At 43.1% G+C, this 15,454-nt stretch overlaps 1 protein-coding gene across 1 annotated transcript; it reads right to left on the reverse strand.

Moving 5' to 3' along the window:
- Positions 1-3,283: 3,283 nt before the first annotated feature.
- On the reverse strand, positions 3,284-5,233 carry LOC137446969 (uncharacterized). The gene has a single exon (XM_068150132.1). It carries the CDS (start codon positions 4,892-4,894, stop codon positions 3,422-3,424), a length of 1,473 nt encoding a protein of 490 aa, XP_068006233.1. The 5' UTR covers positions 4,895-5,233; the 3' UTR covers positions 3,284-3,421.
- Positions 5,234-15,454: the final 10,221 nt, after the last annotated feature.

The raw sequence follows: 15,454 nt of genomic DNA on the forward strand, positions 1-15,454 counted from the left end.
TCTTCTGCCAGCTGCATGAATAGATTGGTTACAAGAAACCCCTCATTAGGGTCTGAGGGGGCAGATGCAGAAATATCAAGGGTTAATGCTCCAAGGGTACACCAAAATAGAAAGACAAACATCTTGTTCATATCATAGGGAATATCACATGGATAAAGCAGTTTCCCAGAAGGTCATGCAGATGATCAATGCAGATGATCAACAGCTCCACAGGTTCTCTAAGGCAGACCTCGGGTCTTTCACCTAGAAGAAAAAAAAAAAAAAAAAAAAACGGACTCGGTCCATTTTAGGGAACCGGTAGATAGTTATTATTAGAAAGATGGAATAATCCACCTTGTATTAATCTTGAATTCTTTTCCATGAGCATCTTTTGCCCTCCAGGTATATTTATTAATTGGAGTTTCGCGTACCAGGGGTATTGTTCCCACAGTGGGGAGTTCAACCAAAACTGGTTGGCCTGGAGAGTATGAGGGAGATTTGGAATGCTCAAGTATGGTTGGTATGATTTCTGGGGCTTTGGGGCAAAAGGCTGTAATTTTTGGGCATCCGTTTACCCCCCAACGGCAATTAACACTGGTCAATGCTTCCCTTAGCCGCTCAGCCCATCCTGGCATATGAGGTTTAAGAAAGCGTTTTAACAGACCGTTGGTTCGTTCCACGATTCCATTTGCTTGTGGGTAATAGGGGGTATGATATACCCAAGTAATTCCTTCCTGGGTTGCCCACTCTTGAACTGTTTTGGCAGTGAAGTGGGAACCATTGTCTGATTGGATGGACTGTGGTTTAGGGAATGTACCAAACCACCCCTTCAGTGCCTTTACTGTGTTTTCCCCAGTTGCTCTGGCAAATGCCTCAGCCGAGACCAATCCTGACACTATTTCTACCCCGACCAACACATATTGCTTCCCTTCTGATTTTCGGAAAGGGCCAATATAGTCCACTTGCCAAGCTTCCCACAGCCCTTTCCCCTCTCTTAGGTGCAGGGGGTCATTTTCCAGAGGGTGTCTTTCCAAACGGGTGCGGCATTGGTCACAAGCAGAGACACAAGTCTTGCACTCTTCTCTGCTAACTGGCCAACCCCTTGCTTGGGCCTCACAATACAGATCTTTTATTCCAGAGTGTTTTCTTTTCACATGCAGCCATTCTAGCAACCGTTCCCAATTTTCTGTTATTTGGGTGTTTTGCAGGGGAGCCAATCTGGCTAGTTCATCTGCTCTGCCATTCCATTGGCTAGCAGAGGAACCATCCTCTTGGTGGGAGGCCACCCATCCCACTGCGAATTTTCCCTTTTTAGCAATGGCCAGAATATCTTGCCATTTCTCCTTCTGCCATACAGGTATTCTATTAACTTCCCAGTCATTCTCCTCCCAGAAGAGTATCCATTCAGTACAGCCCTTAAATACAGCATAGGAGTCAGTATAGATGTGGACAGGAGAAGTAGATTCAGCCTCATGCTGAAAAACACTCCAGACTGCAATCAACTCCCCCACTTGAGCACTACCTTCCCCTTCAGTAATTATCTGTTCATTGGTATCCACACTGAGTGCCACAGATCTGTACTTCCAGGTCTTCCCTTCCCGCTTAGAGGAGGCATCTGTGAACCATGCATTCAGTATCTGTCCAGAGAATGTAGGTGCTATTTGTATTACGGAGGACGGTTTGTTAGCCTCCCAGTCTGGACCCATTTCCTCCTGGAAGGTCAACATTTTGGTGGTTCCCTCAGATACTGAAAAGATGTCACAGTAGTGCTCTATCTGGGCATACCATTTCCTCACAGAGGCTCTTTGGGCCACCCCTTCAGGTGGTGGTGTTCCTGCCAGAATTGTCTTAATTACTTTGAATGGGCCTCTAAGCACTATTTGTTGCTGTTTAATGGTCTTCTCAGCTTCCCGCAGGGCTAAACTAACCACAAACAAACCCTTTTCCCACACCGTGTATCTTTTTTCTGCATCCTTAAAACTACGACTGTAAAATGAAATTGGTCTGACAGGGGCTTCTGGACCCTTTTGCCATAAGTGTACTGATAAGCCAGACTTAGCAAATCCCCATTCAATGTGCACAGGGTCAGTAGGGTGAATAGGACCAAGAGCTTGGTGGGCAGTGGCTTCAAATATTAGCAGCTGTAATGCTTCTTCGTGGGGCTCTTCCCACTGCCACTGAACGCCTTTGCGTAACAAATCATATAGGGGTCTTGCAATAATTGAAAAATCAGGAATATGTTTCCTCCAAAACACAAGTAATCCTAGTGCATGTTGCAAATCCTTTTTGGATTCTGGCATTTTGATCTGGTCCAGGGAGGAAAGGGTGTCTGGTGGAATACAGGTCATTCCCCCCTTCCACCAGATTCCCAAAAACTTCACTTCACTTGAGGGCGTCTGTACTTTCTCAGGTGGTATTCTCAGCCCCAAATTTTCTAGATGTGAAATTATATTATCCTGGGTTACTCGTACCCCTTCAATATCTTCTCCTGCTACCAGAATGTCATCAATATATTGGTAAACACTGACCCCTGGCTCTAGTTGGACCTTTTCCAGTTCCTGTGCCAGCGCATGGTGGGCAAAAGTGGGTGAGTGCTTAAATCCCTGTGGGAGACGTGTGAATGTGAATTGTTGACCACCCCATGTAAAAGCAAAGCGGTTTTGGTCCTCAGGTTGCAGCGGGACCATAAAAAACATATCTTTCACATCCACTGTACCCATAATCGAGTGTGCTTTCTCCTGTATTGTAGCTATGAGTTCAGCAATATTTGGCACTGCAGCTGTTAGTGGTTCAGTATTGGCATTAAGCCTGCGGTAATCAATGGTCAGCCTCCATGTCCCATTAGGCTTTCGTACAGGCCAAACTGGGGAATTGAAAGCAGAGTGGGTGGGAACCACAATGCCCTGTTTTTTTAAGTCCTCCAGTACAGGCACTATTCCTTCTTTAGCTCCCAGAGGTATAGGATAAGGTTTAACATTTGTCAGCTTTGAGTGAGGTAGGAGAGGTACGGCTTTCAGCAGCCGAATGCTCATTATGGGAGACCCAAAAGACCATTTTCGCCCTTTGTTGTCTGACCAGGTTTTCCCTTTTAAAACGTCAAGCCCTAGGAGGTTAGTTGGAAACTCCCCTACGACCATTGACACCTTAGTGTCCTTATCTTCCCCCGGCAAGCGTAACCGGATGGTTGCTAATGCCTGTGCATGGGTTTGACCCAGGGCGTCTGCTACCAGCAATTTTTGTTTGGAGGGCACCACTCCACAATCAGTAGCATCCTTCGTTTTAATAGCTGAAATCTGAGCCCCGGTGTCTACTAAAAATGTAATAGGAATTTGTTTTGGTCCTACAATGCCAGTGATTAGTAAATCGCCCTGGCCATTTTCGGTGAGCTGACGAATATACATCCACCCTTCACCCCTCCGCCCACCATTGGGGGGTGAAGACTTCAGTTTCCCTGAGGCTGAAAAGAAGGCATGCCTTTATTCTCCTCAGACAGGTCTATTAAGGGGGGTGCAGTGGGCTCAATTTTCTGATTGGGCTCAGGCCAGTTCTTCACAATCACTTCTAATTGTTTTGTGTTTAGCCCATCTATCACTTCTTTGGGGATATTTTTCTTTAGACCTAAGTTCCACCAATATTGCCGGGTATTTGTGTGTTCCCTGCCCCCTGTTCCAAGCCGGCTGGGGGCACGGTTAAACCCCTGGGGACTTGAGGGCAAGTGGTTCAGTTTTACATGCCTCAAGCCCCTAGGGTCAGTTTTTTTAATTTCTTCAGGGATACTATATTGCCTGGCATAGTCTAATAACTCCCTTCCGACCTCCTCCCACGTCCATGGTTTCAAGTCAGGCTGGCTGCCTCCGTGTGCTAAATTATGTCTTAGAGCAGCCTGCATCCTGGAGGAAATTGGGGTATCAGCTATTTCTTTTTGGAGCTGGATGCCTCTTATTTTAAGCGAGTCGGGGAGGCCCCTAACCAGGGCAGTCATTCTGTTTGCGTCTACCAGGAGAGAAAGAGGGGATTCAAAATGATGTTTTAGTTCCCTTTCATATATCATCTGCAGGCATGCAGCCTTTTGCACATTCTCCATTATCTGATTCATCCCTCCCCGCAGAATTAGGGGTTCACCCCTCTCTTTTGGATCAAACCCCCCTGCCCAATAGGCAGCTCTTTGCGTAAGACTCCAGGGTCCACTTCTGTTTTTTGTAGTTAGAAAAACATTATCACCCCAATAGCCCATGGCTTCAGCTTCTGTTAACAGAATCTGATCACCTCCAGTTTTTGAAACTCGCCAGACATATTCCACCTCAGATTCCCCAGCAGAGCGTGCAAATTCTTTACGAATTTTGGCCAATTCAGTTGAGGAGAAAGGTGTTTCTTTGGTTGTGATAGTGGGGGTAACCTCCCCATCCTCATATAAAACTTCAGTTTTAATGAGAGGTCTGATATGCGCAGCAGCTTCCTTAGCCGCTGTCAATTCTGCCCGAGGATATATGGGGGCAGGCTCCAAGTAATTCACACCCTCTTTTGAGTCCAAATACGAATTTTGCCTCCTCTCCTTTTCCAATTGAATTTTAAGATCTGCCACTACGTCTTTCAAAGTGGCAACATGGCTTTGTAGTGACGAAACTAAGTCCTGCAAAGAGGAAATAGTTATATTTTCCTGTTCATGCCATTCATCTTTCTCTCTCACTGCAGCTGCTAAACAGGCGCCTAACACTGCACAAATAAAAGCTTTCCCTTTTCCGGTTTTTGCCTTGGCTTCCTTTTGCAGAGCCAAAATACGATCAGCCACACTCTGGAAATTATTCCAGTTTTCATAAGCCCAATCAAGACCTTGTATAGATGGGCGGGCCCCGTGAATTTCTAAAAGGTTAAAAAGCTTCTCACTCCCGGCCATCTCTTTTGTTTCACAAAGCATTTCTTAATAGGGCACTAAGTTTCACAGGGAAGTCAGATCAAAACACTGTTTGTACCAGCAAAATCTTCCCTGGAAAAACGTACACTTTTAAAAGGCTTACTCCAAAATAATCTTCTCCAGGAAAAATGCACAATAGATTTCTCAGGAGAGGTCACACACAAGAAAAAACAACAACAACCTGGGCTTCTCAAGGAAGTCACACTATTTCCCTGAGTGAACCCACACTTGCAAAAGCTTCTCAGCTTTTGTACCTCAAATTTTTTTGTTACACTAGGATAACAACCTTGTGATTCTTAGGGAAGAGTCACTCTGTTTCCCTGAGCGAACACACACCAACAGAAGTTTCTCAACTTTTGCTTCAATACTGGGCTTCTTGGGAAAGCCACACTTTACAAATATCACCAACACTGGGTTTCCTAAAAGAGGGTACTGAGAATTCTCGGGGAGGTCACACTATAAAGTTAAGAGTTGTACCCCAGATAATCTTCCCCGGGAATGCACACACAAATTTAAAGCAGGGTACAGAGGATTCTCGAGGAGGTCACACTATAAAACCAACAGTTGTACCCCGGATAATCTTCCCCGAGAAAGCACACACATTTAAAGCTTTTGAGAACTCCCACACAGTCTCTCTGAAAATTTCGCTTCGTCCTTCTCCGGCCACTTCCCTCGCGGGCGAGTGGAAACGCGAATCTGGACTCCACTCTCGCTTCGTACTAAAAGTACGTCTCAGGCACACACACACATTTCGGGGTTCTCAGAAATGCAATAATTTTGCTGTGATACTTTTCACTGCACGGGAATCCTGCCGACTACGCCATTAAATGTCAAGGTCCGGAGACATTAGATGTCTCGGTCCGGAGACACAGTTCTTTTAAATATTCCCGTGTTGTGAAATTAAAGGCACAAACGAGGCCAAAGTATCAACAGCTAGACTATTTATTAGATAAAGTGGACATAAGAAGGGAAAGGGAGAAAATGGAGAGAGAGAGAGAGAGAGAGAGAGAGGGAGAGAGGAGGGAAGGAATTAGAAGGAGAAAGTCAGAAAGAGATTATATTACTAACGGTCAGGGGTGGTGAGAGTCCAAGATGCGTTGCGTTGCCCCGTGATGTTATGGTGCCGTCTTCTCTCTTCCTCCTTGACAGTGTCACTCAGGTCTTTTATACAGTTTTTTAGTCCTCAGGCAGGTGTTGGTATGTCAGGTATTCCAGAGGCAAGGAAATAATCCAGGTATCTGTTCCCCCGGAAATCTTTCTGTGTATCGCTGTGTATGTGGGCAAGATTTTTGGATGGAGGCGAGGGGGGCCTCCGTCCCCCCCCCTCCATTCAGACAAGTCTTCCCACATTCCTTTACACAGGTGGTGGAAACCATCGTATCACCCTGCCCAAGGTACTTGATGGGCGGGAACCGCCCTGTCCAAAAAGCGTGATGGCTGGGTCGTTAGGTCCATTGTTGTAGTCCGACGTTATCATGATGCAATCACAAGCTGATTTGCATCCAGGATTGGTAGACAGGATTAGTCCGATGTGGTAGACAGGATTCTTTCCAGTGGCTCTGCTATCAGTTTATCTTTGTTGATTTACATTAAGAGAGACAAACTTCTCGTCTTCCACATGCACACAGCCACTGATGCCCCAGGGAAAATGTACTCAAGAGGTGCAAAAAGTGTTACACAGGAAGTGAGAAGAGAATAAAAAAAAGTGTGAGAAATAGCTCTGCAGACACCAAAGTGACAGAAGAAGGAGGTGCAGGAGGTGTTCCAGGCATAGGTTCCCCTGTAGCCCATGGTGAAGATCCTGGTGATGCAGGTTGTCCCACTGCAGCCCCTCCCACTGCAGCCCCTGGAGGTTAACAATAGAGAAGTTATCACCTGCAGCCATTGAAAGACCCCCAAGACTGAGCAGGTGAACATATGCCCTTAGAGGAAGTTGTTGGAGCTGTAACTCATGAAGAGAGCATGTTTTCTGGCAGGAATCATGGCCCTTTGGGACCCACACTGGAATAGTCTGTTCCTGGAGGACTACACCCCATGAAAAAGATTTGCACTGGAGCAGCTCTTGAAGAACTGCAGCCCATGGAAAGGACTCACACTGGAAAAAGTCTGTGAAATACTGCATTCTGTGAGAGAAACTATGCACTGGCACAGAGGAACAGCATGAAGAGGTAGAAGTAGCAGAGACAAAGTGTTATGAATTGATCATAACTCTCATTTCCCATCCCCCAGCATCCTTACAAGTGTATGTAGAGAAGCCTGGATGAAAGGAATGAGGCTGAACCTGATAGAAAGGGATGGCGGGGACAGCTATAGTGGTTTTTTGTTTGGTTGAGTTTTTTTGTCTTTATTTTTCACTAATCAACTCAATTTTAGTTAGCAATAAATTAAGTTTATTTTCCCCAGCTCAAGCCTTTTTTTGCCCATGGTGGTGCCCATGGTAAGTGCTCTCTCTATCTTTAACTTGACCTGTGAGGTTTCTCATCTTACTTTCTCCCGCTGTTCTGTTAAAGAGTGGGGAGTGACAGCACAGATGGATAGGAGTCTGGCAGCCAGCCAAGGTCTACCCATCACATGTATATGATTTTCAAGACTCATAAGGTTTGCTGTGAATGAACAGGCTATCTGTAGGCAGCAGATTGCACACCATCTTGGTTGGGTGAGACACGTTGTGCATAAGCTACATAGCATGTATGGACATATTTTTGTCTGACAAATTGGCAGACACCTGCAAAGATTTGTAGTCAATCTTTATTCCTGTGTTTATTATTGGATTGGGTTGGAAAAAAAAATTGTATTTATAAAGTTCTCTGAAAGTCCTAAACTGAATTTGCTGAGGCAAGCAGTTCCAGTACCAACATGATCTGCAGCTGATTGCTCTGGTGAAGTAGCTGCACAGGAAGGTTTTCCAAATGGGGAGAACCTCACGGAGATCCAAGAGAGCCACCAGGAGGTGCAACTTGTACAGCAACAGTGGGTATGATCTGGGAGAGGTCAGGAGTAGTGGTGGCCAAGCCCCTCCACACATACAAAATAGGGAGTGCTCAAAAACAGGAGTGTGGCAAACAGTATGACATGTCAGGGTGAGCAAACAAGACATTAGCCAGGGCATGACATGGCAGTTATCACAGCATTTCAGAAGAGTGCACAAGAAAGGTAGGTTGAGGACTATAGGGTAGTGCAAGACAGGGAAACCACTAGAATGATACCCTGGGACAGGCCCAACTGGCAGAAAGGACACACAACAGAGGTTTGTGTGATGTCTTTTACCATAACATACTTATGAAATATAGTGCAAATGTTAAAGATCAATCGCTATCTTAAGCTCTGTGATTTGGCTTAAGTACCTCAATATTACACTAGAATTATTTGTTTTTCTTAAGAACTAGGTACCCACAGATGAAACTGGTGCAAGGTGAAAAAGCTACACCTCTTTACAACTGGTCTACTTTTATTCACATTTTTACATTTGGATGTATGAGTTTAATCTGTGTTGAAGAAATGCACATAAATGAATAAACGAATGAGAAACAGAACTGTAAGGTCTCAGAATTTTTAGCATTTTTTAAAAGGCTTGTAGATGTTGATATAATTTATTGTGCTGCCTTTTTTCTTTTTTCCTTATTTTTTTTTCCTGAGCCATAAACTAACATACTTTATCCAGATTGCTGAAGGATATTCACTCAGGAGAAGTAATTCAGTGACAGCACAAATCCTTATCTCCCTTCTTGCACCACATCAGAGCATATGGGACAGCGCTCGTGGCCATGTCAGTGATATGGGGTTATGAGAAAGTGTGCAGGAAAGCAAATGGTTTAAGCACATATAGAGGCAACAACTTTTCATAGTGATAACCTAGTATTCAGTCATGAAATGTGGCTGTCCAAAATACTTGTTGGCACACCGGAGTCCAGCATTGGGCCTGTATCAGCCAAATTAACTCAGAGAACAGGAAGTTGTGCTTCTTGAGAGAGATGTGCCACAACTCTCTTCACACTACCCCCCCCCATGAAAAGCTGCCATCCACCTTTCCATGCAACTGTGCCACCCTTTCATTTAAGGGCAGTTAATTAGGTGTTCTGTACATGTTAATGCTTTCAGATGTCACCCATGCAAAACCACAGTAAGTTATTTTTATTTCCACCACATAATCACTAGTCTATTTGTTAACTAGTTCTTTATCCTTTTCTGTGTCTTAATCTGGATCTCTGAAGCTTGCAGTTTTAAGCTGAAGCCTGTCATATAAAACTTGATCAAAGGCTTGCTACAAATCCAAATAAAATACATTATATGCACAGTCATTATCAACCTTGCCTGTAAAATGAAGATATAGGTATAAATCTTAGACTGTACCAAAGTATTTGCAGGCATTACAATATGATCTGCTACAGAAGGCTGTTCTCTTGATGTTTCATTTGTTGTATATATTGTTCCATTAATAAGGTAATCTTTAATAATTTTTATTCTGAAAGTAACAGAATGCCAGAGTCCGTAAAGCATAATGTAAAAAGGTACAGTTGCTCTTGAAAAACTGGTGGTTTTTTGATTTTGGTTTGGTTTGTGATCTTTGTTTGTTTGATCCTGTGTATTTCAGATACAAGTTGTTATTTTTGTCATTTTAATTTGTTGCTGAACACAACAATTAGAACTCTTATGTAGACTTGCACGGGTTTAAAGCTGTGTTTTCACTGGCGACAGTGAAAATTTTGATTAGAGGACAGCAATATATTGTTCCATGAATCAGGAGGCTCATGTTCTTACCTAGTGAAAATAAATACTTGGGTACCCAGGTCAGTTGGAGTCTTTGCATGATTTCCAAATGATCTGTGTATTTTTTTTTAAATGTTCCCACCACATCAGAAAGGCATGAAAAGAGTTGCAAAACAGCACAAGGAGAAACTCCATTCCTCACTGCTTTTAAGCTTCTTATTGCTGCTGACCTCATTGGTCCATTGTTCTGCAAACTGGCTCAAAGCAGTGCTTTTTGTCAGTGACTGAAAAGTGGCATTGATTTTGGCAGTTGCTATTCAGCACTGCAGTGAAAAGTGTACTATTTGAGGTGGCACTAGCAAGGAAATTACCATTAGCATATCCCTGTACAGACACAACTTTAGAGTCATTCAGTTCTTTAAAAGTACAGTCCTTTGGAAAAGATTTTATGCCACTTCATTCCTTTTCAGACAGAAATTAAACCATTCTGAACTAGTAGGCCTGATCTCTACACCATACCTCCTATTTCCTGATCATGATAACACAACAGGCATAGTAGAGCTTTGCATGTGTGAATATCTTTTGCACTGATGCTAGTTGTTTGTTGTGAAAGGCAATAAAATAATCTCTCTTGCAAAACCAAATCTAATTTACTGATTCACCCAAAGTTCCTGGAATGTGAAAGAAAGGAAAAAAAGAAGAAGAAAAAATTAGTATCTATGAATACTTGATGCAATTTACTTAGCTTTCTCATAATTTCTAAACTTTCCCCATACCAATTAACACCACAACTATCTGGAATAAAATTGTTTTCTCTATACTCTCTAGATCTTTCCCAACACATGCTATAACTTACTGACATTTCTTATTGGGTGAGGGCTGGGCCAGCCACTAAATGAGTGATAGATGGTTGTAACCAGTTGGGGGTTGGTCTCTTCTCCCAGGCAACCAACACCAGAACAAGAGGACACAGTCTCAAGCTGCACCAGGGGAGGTTTAGGCTGGATGTTAGGAAGAAATTCTTCACAGAAAGAGTGACTGGCCATTGGAATGGGCTGCCCAGGGAGGTGGTGGAGTCACCATCACTGGAGGTGTTTAAGAAGAGAATGGATGGGGTGCCTGGTGCCATGGTTTAGTTGATTAGCTAGTGTTGGATGATAGGTTGGAATCAACGATTTCAAAGGTCTATTCTGTTCTATTCTATTCTATCTGGTATGGTCTCTAGTTATCTCTCACAATGTCTTGTGAACCAGGACATTGGCTCATAATTAGAAACTACAGCTGTAGCTACTTTGCAAGACTTTTTCCCATCAAAAATTAACCATTGTTACCCCCATAAACCCCTCACTCCCTTTTCTTGCTATTTTTCTCTATGTTAACACCTTCTCACACCATGTTTGCATTCTATCTTTTTTTTTTTCTAATAGTTAAATTTCATTAATTTAGTATATTCAGAAAGAAAATATTATTGTTTTTAACCAATGTTAATACAAACATTTCCTGAGTTGTTGCATAGTGTGATCTGAAGCACCATGCAGAAAGAAACTTGGAACTTTGTTGTCTCCCAAATGTAAGAGAGCAGATGACATAAACATAATTAAAAATTTAAAGTTTTTAGGAAAAGCTATCATAATTTGCAAGGAGATGAGAGAAAAAGAAACCCTACATTTAAGAATCTTACAGAACTAAAATGGATAACATTCAGCTAGACTTTTGAAGCTTTCTCTTTTTACCCTTTTGCATTTCATTTTCCCTCAGCTTTATATTTAGTTGTTGATTAGGAATATTTTTTTGTAACCAAGGGGTTACGAATAAAATTTAGAGTTCATGAACTCAGGAACAATGCAATCAGAAGTCAGGGGAAGATAGTGAAAAATTATACTAGTAAGCATAGTGAGATTTATGAAAGAAAACATGGTTTTGTTTCCCTCAAAGACATATCTTGAAGAAAACCGATTAAAAGAAATCCATAAGATTCTAAAGCCTGTGTGATGTCTCTTGGCTTTTGTATTGAGTTTCCATCACAAGGTTTCAGTAGCAGGAGAGCTACAGGGGTGGCTTCTGTGAGAAGCTGATAGAAGCTTCCCCCATGTCTAATAGAGCCAATGCTAGCTGACTCCAAAGCAGACCCGCTGCTGACCAGGACCGAGCCAGTGGCAATGGTGGTAGTGTCTCTGTGGTAACATATTTAAGAAAGGGTAAAATAAAATGTAATGATAATTGCAGCTGGAGAGATCAGTGAGAGCATGTGAGATAATTGCAAACACCAAGGTCAGTCAGTAAGAAGCGGGAGCAGCTGTAGCAGGTGCTGGAGCAGAAATTCCCCTTCAGCCTGGAGTGAAGACCATGGTGAGTTATCCTGTCACCCTGCAGCCCATGGAGATCCATAGTGGAGCAGACATCCACTTTAAGGCTGTGGAGGACACCACACTTGAGCAGATGGAGGCTGTGACCCCACGTGAAACCTGTATTGGAGCAGGTTCTGGCAGGATCTGAGACTTGTGAAGAGAGAAGCTCATGCCAAAGCTGGTTTGCTGACAGGACGTGTGACCCAGAGTGGGACACATGCTGAAACAGTCTGTTCCTGAAGTATTTCACTCTGTGGAAAGGGCCAGTGATAAATAACTCGTGAAAAATGCGTCCTGTGGGAAAGACTAATGTTCAACAAGTTCATGGAGGACTGTCTCTCATGGGAGGTTCTGATTGTTGGAGGGTATGAGAAGAGTGTAAGGAGTCTTCTCCCTGAGGAGGAAGGAGCAGCAGTGACAATGTGTGATGAACAGTTCCCAACCCTCATTCCCCATCTCGTTGTGCCATGGAGGGGGAAGAGGTGAAAAATTTCAAGAGTGAAATCGAACATGAGAAGAAAGCAGTGATGAGGGGAAGAATTTTGTATGTGTCTTTTTTTCCCTCTTTTCTTTTTTAAGATTTGGTTTTACTTGTCATTATCCTATGCTGATTTGACTGGTAATAAATAATTCTGCACCCCCACACCCCCCCCCCCCCCCCCCAAACCATGTCTGTTTTGCCTGTGATTATAATTACTGAATAATCTGCCTGTTCTTATCTCAATCCCCATGCCTTTCATTGTGTTTTCTCTCCCCTGGTCATCTGAGAAGTGGAGGAGTAGAATTGTTTTGATGGGCATCTGGCAACCAGCCAATATAAACCCACCACACCTTTCTATCATAAATGAATCTCACAAAAGATCTATGGTCTTATCAGTAGACCACAAACTTGCTGGCAAGCTTCCTTGGTAATAGCACCAGGACTCAGTTCCAAGGGGAACTTTTATCTGGAAACTGGGAAAAGCTGTTGAGCCTTTAAATGGTTTTGGGATGGAAATTTGTTTAGCTACATAGAGTTAATTTCATGTTGTTCCTTTCTCTACAGGTGTATTTCTTGAAGTGCACAACATGTAGCAGTGTGCTATTGTAGGGGAGCAGGATGGAGTGGCTACAAGAATAAACCACACCATTCGTGATAAGCATGAGAGGTATAGTGAGTGTATAGTAATTTCTGTTCTACGATTTATGTGACAAGCATTCATTCTGTACAAATGTACTCATTCCAACCAAGACTCTTGCTCCTCTGGTCCAGCTATGTCTGACACCACAAAATTGCAGAACCAAGGCACATACTCTGATATTTTTATGGCGATGGGGGCTGGCAAGAAGCCTGGCCTCTCTATGCAGCTGTTCCTACTCTAGATAAGTTTTCTGTGTGATGTTTAACATCCATGGATAAGTTCCTCTCTAAGGAACTAATGATATAAGTGCTTACTGTTTTGGATAACACCTGACATAGGTCTTTCATGTATCCCCAGGCCAGCATCCTTGACTTTCCCCACATCTTAAACCGTTAAAGCAACTGATGCATGGATGTTGACATACTGTGGTCTCTCCTCAAGTGTGTTGCAAGGAACTAACTTTGTTAAACTTTCAGCTATGATTCTTTGTGTCTTTCCTGTGCAGATTTAAACTGTTACAGCAGGGACAATGTAGTCCAGGCTAGTGCTTTCAGATAGGTCTATCCATGACAACTACCAATGCCTCTTTGTTTTTCACAACGGATGCCAGAGCAATCTGAAGAGCTAATAATGAGCAGATACAATTCTAGATTCCTTTTGTCCAAGTAGTTCTTTTGGGTAGGTTTGACTCATAGTACATGTCTAAACCAACATACTACTTGTTGCCATGTTACTATGAGTTATAATTTTTAACTGTATCAGTGATATTTTGGAGTGTCAGGAGGATAGTCTGAAGAACTGGGAAGGCATAAACTAGAACATGTCCTGATCCTAGAAACAGCTGTTGGTTCCTAACTCCCAAAGCATTACCAGAGATTTAAAATTATTAAGATACCAAAGGAGCTTAGATCAATGTCACTATCGTCAAATTCATATTATAATTTCCTGATTTTATAAAGGAAATAAATTAAATCTTATTTTGATTCATTGAGTGTTATTGTCTTTTGATAATCATAGATTCATAGATTAATTTTAATTTCCATGAGTTTATATACAGGAATTTATATTGCTACTACTACTATAACAATCAGTTTAGAAGTAGTGTAGTAAATTATTATCTGACTGTACATCTGTTTTATACAGTGAGTGCTTTTCAGTTAGGACCTGCCAGGTCCCTTTCTGCAAGAAAGCTTTCCAGCCATACTTCCCCAAGCCTGTAGCATTGCTTGGGGTTGTTGTGACCCAAGTCCAACAAAATGTTGGAATATCCAACAAAAGATAAGATCACCTCTGCTGATCAAGACTGCAGTTGCCCCGGAAGGGGAGAATGGTGGAAAGATGCAACAGAGCACTTCCTGGCCTGCTCAGAGATGTGTATTGGGGTGTGAACAGGTGAGAAGTCAGAGGTGTAGAGGCCACTCTGGAGCTGACCCCCTGGAAAGGTGTCAAAGAGATACTATTGTTGTGAACTACCCATCTGATGTGTCAGCTCTGCCCACCAGATGGCACAGCTGGTAGTCACACATGCATTAATGTGACTAGGGTGTGGACCAGGAGGAAGCTGCCATTAAAAGAACTGAACAGAAGACACTGAGCCATGCCAGCTTTTGGGGGGGGGACCTCACCATGCAGCCTGGAAGCAGCAGCCCAGGAATGCCTCCGCCCCCTTGTAACCGTTTGAGACTGTGCCTTTAAGAAAGGGACACTATGGCTGAATGTTTTGTAAACAAAGGACAGGTCTAAACTAATTTCATTGGTGGATTGGTAGAGTGCAGCTTTAAGTTTTGAGTCCAGCTGAGACTTTCCTCAGTGCACTTTCCCTCCTCCCTTTTCGCAGCTTGGTTCTCTGCCAGACTGACCTTGGACTGATAAGCGTGAGGCCTGCAAACCTACTAACATTTTGCTCTGATTTATAACTGCTTTTAATTAACAACTGCTCCTTTCTTCTCTTTCTAACCCTCTCTGGGGAAAAAGGGGAGAGAAGGGGGTACAGGGGGGGAACCCTCCTCCAGCAGGGGGGAGGGGAATCTCGTTCCTGTATTACTTTGCTGTATATTTCTGTGTATATATTGTAAATACTGCAAATTGTGTACATATATCCTGCATATCCTAAACCTGCTTGTAAATACAGCGTTCCTTTGCTCATCTGGCTGTGGTTAGCTGTGGTAATTTTTTTTCCTTCACTTTGTAGGGGGAGAAGGCTGGGCATTTATCCCAAACCCACAACACCCCTGGCCCCTCTCCTACCCTCCTCACCCTACCCCAATGCTAACACTAACCCTAACCACCCCCTACCAAAGGACCATATCATGCTTTAAGATCTGCCTGCTTTGAGAGAGAAGAACTCCACTGAAGACATCACAAGCTGGAAACATTACTGGACAACA

The sequence above is a fragment of the Melanerpes formicivorus genome, unplaced genomic scaffold (genome assembly GCF_026170545.1).
Source record: "Melanerpes formicivorus ecotype bairdi unplaced genomic scaffold, bMelFor1.0.p_v2 SCAF_1, whole genome shotgun sequence".
Classification (NCBI taxonomy): Eukaryota; Metazoa; Chordata; class Aves; order Piciformes; family Picidae; genus Melanerpes; species Melanerpes formicivorus.

Bases quoted from the DNA above. Each gene is read 5' to 3' on its own strand.
- LOC137446969 (XM_068150132.1), bottom strand. From the start codon at position 4,894: ATGCTTTGTGAAACAAAAGAGATGGCCGGGAGTGAGAAGCTTTTTAAC.